This window comes from Glycine soja, chromosome 8 (assembly GCF_004193775.1).
Source record: "Glycine soja cultivar W05 chromosome 8, ASM419377v2, whole genome shotgun sequence".
Taxonomy (NCBI): Eukaryota; Viridiplantae; Streptophyta; class Magnoliopsida; order Fabales; family Fabaceae; genus Glycine; species Glycine soja.
In genome coordinates, this window is record NC_041009.1 from 41,692,643 (window position 1) to 41,702,780 (window position 10,138).

The 10,138-nt window shown below is 29.5% G+C and overlaps 1 protein-coding gene across 6 annotated transcripts; it reads left to right on the forward strand.

Annotated features, from left to right (window-relative positions):
* Nucleotides 1–4,242: 4,242 nt before the first annotated feature.
* Nucleotides 4,243–9,519, forward strand: LOC114423261 (protein IQ-DOMAIN 31-like). Of its 6 annotated transcripts, none has more exons than XM_028389956.1 (7): nt 4,243–4,261; nt 4,968–5,110; nt 5,416–5,679; nt 6,829–7,017; nt 7,239–7,319; nt 7,628–8,609; nt 9,200–9,519. In XM_028389956.1, the coding sequence occupies exons 2-7, from the start codon at nt 5,015–5,017 to the stop codon at nt 9,229–9,231; spliced, it is 1,644 nt and encodes a 547-aa protein (XP_028245757.1). In that variant the 5' UTR covers nt 4,243–4,261; nt 4,968–5,014; the 3' UTR covers nt 9,232–9,519. The 6 variants fall into 6 exon arrangements, with proteins under 6 accessions (XP_028245757.1, XP_028245753.1, XP_028245754.1 ...); XM_028389952.1 differs by lacking the exon at nt 4,243–4,261 and adding an exon at nt 4,300–4,443; XM_028389953.1 differs by lacking the exon at nt 4,243–4,261 and adding an exon at nt 4,458–4,590.
* The last annotated feature ends 619 nt before the right edge of the window (nt 9,520–10,138 follow it).

The window sequence follows — 10,138 nt, forward strand, 5'->3', positions numbered from 1 at the left end:
AGTTGATAACAATAAATTTGTCTTAAATTTATAACTTTTTTCAAAACTATCCTTGTTGTTAATACTTCTATTTCTTTTAATGGTTTGTCAATATATTATCTTTCTTCTTTTAATGAGGAATATTTCTAGTCTAAAAATGATTAATGATAAAATATTATAAATTAGGTCTTATGAAAAGAAACACACATCATTTTAAACTTAAATCTTATATATAGGAATGAAGGAAGTATATAAGTTGTCACTGCCTCGTGTTACCTATAAGGTTAGCTTAACATGGCCAACATGCATCAGACATAATAGACTTGAGGATGCATATGACCCTATTTCAAGTGCAAAATTTGTTTTATTTTATTTGGCTTGTGCTTTTTTTTTTTTATGACAATTAATTATGTTAATGGATTTGATTGAGGGGGCATTGGTGATGTGTTCACGATAAAGTCAACTTAACGATAAGTGAGACCTAAAATAAATTTTAAAAGAAAGTTACTTTATATATGTTGAACATTTTTGCTAACATATATGACTTTTTTTTATCAATATTTGAGACATTTTTGTACTTTAATGACAAATACTTTTGTGTTGGTGAACCTAAAATGTAAGTTTTAATTGTTTTATCTTTGAGTCAATCCTGGTTTACGACGTGAATAGTACTAGATGTGTTGTAGGTAGAGGAGGTCATTTGAACACCCTATCAATTGTACAAAGAGGTTTAGTTCCATGACATATCTTTTTTCTATGGATTTCTCAAGTTAGCCCCCATGTTGCATGTCTCTCAATCTATCCACGTGAGAGGGTGCTACGACAGTTTTAGCATGTATAAGGGATTCCTTACTCACCACACTTTATGTACCTTTTGTTGAGGAATGTTATGCGAGGTTTATTCAAATATCTCGTTCTCATCCTTGATTATGAAACCAAAGGAGTGCCTATGCTTAAGGTTTTTCCATCGATGTGCATGCTTGAATAATTCCATACATTCTCTCATACAAACATTAGGCATTAGTAAACGGACATCCTCTGAGAGGCTCCTCCAGAGTACTTGTGCAGCCGCTACTTGGATGTAGTAAGCTAGAGACCAATTTGAGCGAGTCTCATGATTTTCCTATAAGTGTAATTAAATATCATATCATCCCTATGTATTGAATGACAATGAAACCTTCATAATACTTATTTATCTTATTTATATTCGTTTTTGTAGGCTTTACTTGAGAGGATTGCTCAAGAGTTTAAGGCTATGCATGATCTAAGAATACCCTTAGCACTAATGTTTATACCTCCACACAATGCATATTAACACTCGCAACATTAGGCATTGCACTGGGATGTTCATATCATGGGAGGAAGCTAGACCCACCAATGATGTTTTGGTGTTACTATTTTAACTTCTTTGTATTACTATTTTGTATCTGATGTTCACTTATTTTGTAATATTTCTTCGTATGCTGACTTACTTGTTTGCTGAGTATATTGACTTATTTTGATTTATTTTGTATTTTCTCCTTATTTTTTAATTTTTCATGTTAATTCAATTATTAAGATAATTTTTAAAAAATAAAAATTAAGTGTCAAAATTTAATTTAATTAATTAATATTTTATTTAACGAGTTATTCAACTTGTTAAAGTTATTAAACTTTTTAATAAAAAACATTGTGCATAAATAAAACAAATTGACTACATGAAAAAATTAGTTTCCATTTGGTGTTTTGGCTTGCCAAGACAATTCAGAAAAATAAAATAGTTTTCTTTGTGTATTTAATATCTATATAAAATGGGAACCAGTATAGTTATACATGACAAAAACTAATTTCTATATAAAAAAAATATTTTTATATAAGAAAATGGAGATGTGAAGATAAAACGAGGGGTATCAATATCATGGACCATAGCGGATACGAAATCAAGGTAAATCATTAAGCAGACCCATGGACTTTTCTCAGCCCGTATATTTTGAAGCATTGTTTTTCAAGAATATGAAACATCACTTTAGTTTACTCTTGAATTAGTTTCAATAATTTAATAAAATTTAAGTTTAGAATATGCGTACCTTTAGGTCGATATTGTATAAGTTACTAATGTAAGATATTGTATAAGTTACTAATGTAAAACTTTAATTTAAATTCGTAAAAAAAGTTTAATTTAAATTAAAAAAATAATTAGTCATTGAAATGTCTCACCTTAACATTTAAATTTGAAACCCCAATTTTTAGTTTTAATGGCCGCAATTTGATTTTCTTTTATATTTTTTCATCAGCCATTAAGATTTATTTCAAGAAATTAAATATAAAATATTTTAGAGTTCAACAGTCTAAAACAATTTTATACATCACATAATCAAGATCATCCTTATTATGACTTTAAAAAGAAGTTATTATAAAATTTATAAACTTATAATACATGATTAGATGATAGTATCAAATTATTATGTATTTTTAATGCATATTTTTTAATTTATTATTTGAAAAGAAAGATGAATTGCATAAATATATAAAAGTATATTTTTCTATTACTCTTTCTCTCTTTTTTCTTATATAAGAAGTAGGGTAGTTTTGTTAACAAATATTTCGAATCTTCTTTGAGAACGTTTTATTTTTCAAATTCACATTGAAGAACAACATCTGTATATCTCAAATGATCAATTTAAAACTTAATACAATTATATATATATATATATATATATATATATATATATAATATTTTAGGATACAATATATTTTTAGTCTTCAAACTTTTATATCACGCAATTTAATCTTTAAAATTAAAAAAATATGTTTTTATATCTGATATTACTTCCTAATTTCTTTATTTTTTTTAAACTTAAGTTGTGAGGAGGGATTAATTTTTTTTTAAAAAAAAAATTTAAGAACTAAATTACATAATATAAAGGTTCAGAAACTAAAAATAAAATTTAACGAAATTATTAAATAGAATCATTTTAATTTAAGGAATAAATACGTAATATTTAAGTATCCAATTAAGGAATAAATACGTAATATCTAAGTATCCAATTATTTTTGCAGTTTAAATACTTAAAAATAAAATATTTAAATTTAAATTTATTTTAATTATTAAGTTTATATTGAAAAGTTATACCACATAAATATATGTATATGTTTATCAACACATATAGAGAATTTAAAATGTCTTGTATTGAAAATTCAAAACCTGCCATAATTTTGGTCTCCGATATATAAAATATCACCCATCCCGTGCAAATAATTTTAAAATATAATTAAATTTTACGTAATTTTTTTTCTTTTTTACTTATTTTCGTAAAAAAAAAAATCCTAAAATCAAAATATCGAGTTGAAAAATGGATTCATTTGCAACGGGCGGTGCAGTGGCTGTGGCTTCTTTTATACAAATCTACTAAATTATTAATATCGTATGTATCCATCATTGCAACATGACGACAAAAGACACCTCACTTTTGAAATGACAAATGATTAGATGGATTTCAATTACCATAAGCAGTCATCTTTTATATGGATAATGTATTATTGAGTTTTTACACTCTTATCTAAGTATAAATTATCAATTTGTTAATTTTTATATCAATTGTTTTATTTGAATTTTTTATAATTTCTGATCTATTAATAATATAAAATTTATTTATATTAAAGGCACATAAAATTTAGACTCTATATAAATAGAAAAATTATATTTATACAATGAAGAGAGAAAAAGAAAAAAAATTTAAATTTAAAACGTAATAAATGATATAATAGGAAAGATGATATAAAATATAATATTATATAAATTATTGTATGTGTATGACTTTTGGTATAAATATACTAAACACAAAATTTTGAACACTCCTTTTGACATTATTAGTTGTTAGATTAGTTTTTCTATTTGATAAAAAAATAAAAATATTATTTTCAAATATGAAACATAATTTTAACTATAAAAAGAATTGATGCTTTTCTGTTTAAAATACAGAATATAAATACCAAAGTTTATGATAGTCAGGTAACTATGTCTTTTCAATATGTATTCAGAAATATAATTTCTAAATGTATCTATTAAAAAAACAAAACCCAACCACTTAAATATATATATGTTAAATTATATAAGAGATGTTCTGTTCACATAGTAATTTCCACAACAATATGAATTCAACCTTATAAATACCAAAACATTATTTTCTACATTTATTTCTCTATCCGGGACCACAAAAATATAGAATATAGAATAAGAATAATGATAAAAAAAAACGTGGATCTATTTGCTTCAGATTTGAAACATGAAACCTCGAGGGAGGTATCTTTTCAGTTGTATTCCAGAGTCTCTTGAATTCCATAGTACACTGTCACTTCTGTCGGTTCCTTAATGACCTGCCACGTTGTTTAATTTATTTATCTCTTTAATTTCCTTCTAAGTTCTAAAGTTTTCTTCTCGCACATCATTCCTTCCTCAAATGTTATGACAGTTATTATGTTTATGTATGTTCATGCATTCCACTTCATAACTTTTTTCTCACTCACTTATTCTCTAATCTCTGGACATGTTCCTTTCCTTCTTGTTGGCATCAAATATTTGTGTTTTTCCTAGTTTCACTGTTCTCTTATAGGAAAGCGTGCACCTTGAAGGTGACTTTTGTTTGGCATTGTGCACAAGAAGAACCATTTCTGCTTCTCTTTGACTTCTACTTCTTGTCCTTATTAGTAGAAAATATGAACTGAAGAGTGAAGACTTCTTTTTATTTTTATTTTAAACTCCTTGTGGTAAATTTTCTGTGCAGAACTGATATATTGTTTAAATTGGAGATAATGATAATAATGTTACCTTATGTGTGAGAAGAAATTACAATGTGCTGGTGCTAGTGTAATTATTATTTTTTAATTCTGATTTTATGTTTCTGGTTCTTGGTCTTTGCAAGGTCGAATTAAATGTCTAACTGTTTTTTTTTCCTGAAAATTTCCTAATTAAGATTTAATTGGGTTTCTGTTGTATATGATTCTTGCAGGTTTTGATATTTGAGTTCTGTGCTTTCTGACATTTATATTTGGCGAGATGGGAAGACAAAGTCCTGGAAAATGGATCAGAAACTTACTTCTGGGGAAGAAATCATCATCGAAGTCCAAGTCTTCTAGAGAGAAAGATATTAATGTAAGTTTTTTTTTTTTTTTTTTGGGGGGGGGGGGGGGGTTGTGATTGGCATCAGTTTCTGGTTAGGATTCATTATACTCATTGTCTGTATTATATAGAAAAGAGTGTGAAGGACAGAATCTTTAACTGGTGAAAATTTACCTGCAGCATTAAAGTGCATAATACATTTGTTATTTAATCCACATTATGGATCATATGTCCAAATGCCTAAAGTGAATTTTTTTTCTGAAATATGTGTAGATGTAGTGTGTTGTTTGTTGGCTGTAACTGTAAGTTGTAATTCTGATCTCAATTCTGTTGTAAAGAAACCTTCAAGTTACAAGGATGTTCTGGTGGCGTCTTCCGAGGCATCAATGTCTGCTCTAACATCCGGAGCTAATGCTACTAAAGGAGTGCTATCAGAAAAGGAAGTAGTAAGCATATCATCAAATGATGGTGTAAATCTTTCAATTAGAGACAAACAGGACAATGCACAATCACTTGCTAATATTGGTTCTGGGGACCATCATGAGAAAATCAGGCAAATAGAAGCAGCTATAATAGTTCAGGCTGCTATTAGAGGCTATGAGGTGGTATTCACATCTTATATTTATACAATATCCTTTGGAAGTTATGTTCACTATCAAATTTCTAAATACTCCTTTGAGTTATTTTCTATTTGTACAAATTATTAGGGAAACCCTTTTATTTTAGTAACATGTTGTGACCACTTTCTTCTGGACCATGTCTTGGGTGATTAATGTTTATTAGTTTGTCTTTCCTGTACTTGAACCTCTTCTCTCAGATATTTCATCATAAATGAAAATGATCACTGCTTAACAATCTTCTGTTCTGTAACTTTTTTTCAATAGAATTTTAGAATTGGGTTTGAATTCTGGAGTGAGAAATAAAACGTAGCCTTTGTTAATATTTTTTTGGAGGTATCTGAATCCAGTACTGATTTGTATTTAATGCTTCAGATTAATTATCCTGACTCCTGAGAGTATTCTTTCAAAAAAATAAGTATAGATATGAGTTGCATCCTTTTTCTTGAGTTGGGATTGTTATGACTTTGATCGGACTTCCTGCTTGTGATTTGTTTGTATGAAATTGAATAAACTAACAATGTTGAACTTTTTAAATTTGTGCTAGCATATCCAGCCACATCATATCCTTTACTTTTATAGAATTTCCTGTATATATTCAGTTGTACTTGCATCATATATTGTAGCTGTGTTTCACAGGTATAGAGAATATGGTAAAAGAAATAATCAACATACGTTTTGGGATTTTTTAATTTTTTTTGTAATTCTTAATCTTTTAATCTTAGATACTAAACCAAATTTAATGTAGCCTTATAGCTGATACTTGTTGAATAGGATTAGCTGATGCATCTCAGTTATGATTATTTAGAGGACCTTGAGAGCGTTTCATGTGTTAGAAATGTTGACAGATATCAACACAACTGCAGTGATTTCAGTTTTAAAAGTTTAAGTTCTCAGTTGAAAAATATATTTGTTTCCTTTATGGCCTTTTTCTGTTCAACATATCATTAATACATTATTATTTGGAATTCTTCCTAAATATATTTGGCCATACAATTGCAATGTGCTTTGATCTTTAATTTATAAACTGTCACTGCAAAGTGCAATTTTCACAAACACTGATTCCTCATACGGAAGTTTGCAAGTCTATGGTTCATGAATACATAAAGTGATTCCTATATTACTGAATTGAAGGCGCGTGGGACATTTAAAACTCTCAAAGGTATCATACCTCTGCAATCTTATATTCGTGGCCAGTTGGTTCGACGACAAGCTATTTCTGCTTTATATTGTGTGAAGTCAATAGTTAAATTTCAAGCATTGGCTCGTGGTTACAAGGTTAGGCACTCAGATATTGGCCTTGCAGTCCAGAAATTTTTTAAGGTAAAAGTACTTTAACTATTGGTGTCAACACAATTTTTTAATAGACATGTTAGAGGTTTTTCATTTAATTAATATTGAAAGATGCTATAACACAATGAGCGGGTTCTAGGGATTTATGCTTCACATCACATAGCATTTATGACAAGCTGAATTTCATCAGTTACCTTCCTCTTTTCCTTCTATGCAAAAGCTAACTACTTCTGCAATATCTTTTTGTTCAGGATACTAAATTTCCGAATTCTGTTGGAGTAGATGCAACCACACAGGCAGCGAAGCTCTCAGATAATATCTTTGTTAACAAGGTAGGAAGTATTTTTGTCTAATATAAAAAGTGTAACTTTGTTCTTATAGCTTTGAATTTATTAAAATGAATTATATTGATTGCAATAAAAGAAAGAATTTGGTGCCTGATTGATTGTAAGTTGTTAACCCCATTTCATAGGTCATTCACCAAACTCATTTACTGATATGGTTTATGAATTATGAATATGAATTGTATAACTAAGGTTGGGAGAAGGATGTTTTCTTACTCTTGTCCCTTTTTCCACTTCTTGTTTTCAAACTTACCTTGTTTTAGATCATAACTTATAGTATATGTTATCCCTTTCAGCTTCTGGCTTCATCATCCTCTGCTGTTTCTCCAAATCTCAAATATAATGCTGGTGAACCTAACTTGGCTTGGGAGTGGCTCGAACGTTGGACAAAATCACACTTTTGGGTACCTCTTCGAGAAGTGCTGAAACCTGATTCAATATCTGATAAGAAAAATGGAAGTTGTCAAACAGTTGAAACTAGCAAGCGACAAGTTAAAAGAAATGCCAGGAAAGCACCTGCTGTGAGGGCTGGTGATGATTCAGTTTCAGATTCTAACAAACATAAACGGTATCCCAAAAAGGATTCAAACCTCCCATTGCATTCAGCTAAGGAACACCCACAAAAGGAAATTGAGAAAAAGAGTCCTAGAAAAACTCAAATTCAGAATGTTTTTGATAAATCTGAGGTTGCTCATGAGAAAAGAATTAACATCACAAGAATAGTTTCTGATCATGCAACAGTGAATGATGTTCAAGAGGAAGATGCTGATGCTCCTTCAAAGAAGTTGGAAGACTCGGCAGTGTCAGAGTCAAAACAGTTTGATGTTGAGAAAAGTCTAGGACAGCAAGCTGAAGAGAATGAAAATAATGAGTCATGTAATGATACTAATGCTCCCTTGCAATCTAGCTTGATGAATGGTAAAGATGGAGAATTCATTGAGGACTTGAATGATATAAATTCTAAGAATTTCCAGAGAAGAGCTTCCCTGCCTGCTAATTTTACAGATCATGAAAATCTGTTGCATAGTAACACTCCAAGACGGCCTAGTTATATGGCTCCAACTGAATCTACAAAAGCTAAGCTAAGAGGACATGGACAAGGCTCTCCAAGGTCTGTTAGCGATTTGGCAGATGTAAGTAGTGTCACCCGGCGGCTTTCACTTTCGTCTTCGCTTAATGGCAAGTATGGTTCATTCTCTCCGCGGTCAGATAGATTGTCTGCCTTGAGCAACAAGATAAGGACTGACAGATCTCTATCATCTTCAAGGGATGGCACAGGTAAGAATTTAGGATTTTGCACCTTTTTCTCCATACTTTTTCATCTATTGATGAGATACACATTTGGTTTTACTGGTCTTTATTTATCTTTTCAATTGATTGTTAATTTGTAACAAATGCTTTTGCAAATACAAATACAATGACTTGCATAGACATATACATTCATCTACAGAAACAAATGCTCAATATACATATGCTTATAATTGGTCTTCACATGCATGCTTATTTCTAGTGTGTTTCAGGATTGGGAAACTTGTTTCAAAATGATAACTTTTTTAGTGCATGACCAAGCATTACATGAATGGTCTAAGATTATGTACTATTTAATGGTCACATGACCTCTTGAAAAGTCACATTTAATCTTTTAATCTTGATCATTCAAATTATATTTAATGGTCTATATTTATATTTCTCATTTCGCACAATAAGAAATATTTTTTGTTTGATATGCAATATATATAAGGGGGCTATCAAGTGTTTTTATTTTCTCTTTATCCAAGAATGATGGACTCCTTACAATAGTATTGAACTCTTTTGAAGCTTTACTTTTTCCATTCATCACTCTGTTATGTGGATATTATCAATTTCAGATAAGTTGATGCAACCTAAGTGGAGAAGGTGACGATGCATAATCTTTCAGATCAAAGATGGTGCAAGGAGGTACAACTAATAGAGTGAAATATTTGCTGAATTCGCCTTTCTTTACTCATCGTTCTTATTTATGGTCATAAATATGGATGGATATATCGTGTAATCAGAATCATTATGTATGAAATATATTTTACGTAATGTGTTGGTAGGGTACATATGAAAGGATCTCAGCTCTTGCATTTGGTTTCTCTGCTTTGTGTTATTGTACTTCTCAAATAATAATTTCAAGGGAATGCGAAAATTTCAAATTTTGATAAAACTTTCGGATCAAACATGTAATATGTAATGCCAAAGCAATATGGTGTATCAGAGATGAAATCTAAATGTGGCGTGAGACCGATCTCTCAATATGCTGATATTTTCTTTCTAATATACTAGTATACTACCCTTTTCTCTTTGTTATACACTGATTTTGGATATATTTTTTTCTTAATTATATTAATTAAGAAAATTAGTTAATATTATTTAATTTTTCTTCTTCTTCTAAAGTACCGTTTATTGAAAATTGAATTAAGAATAAAAAAGAAGTAATACAAATAATTCTCAATTAAATTAAGAATATTTTAAGAATGATTTCATTGAATAAGAATAATTAAGATGAAAATACTCGTGCACATAAAATCTGAAAACACATAAAATAAGAACAAAATTAAGAATATGCACTTTAAGTTTCAGGTTGCCCGTTTGATAAATCAAGAATCTGACCATAAACCATCACATATGAGACCTTCTTACTATGAATCAACCACATCAAACATATAAAGTTTTCTCCCATCTGTAGTAACATTGTTCCTGATAGAATTTCAGTCTTTGTTTGAAAATTGATCGTACAGCATAATTCTGTGACAGAACAACCATGGTTGAAAAGACAAAGTTAA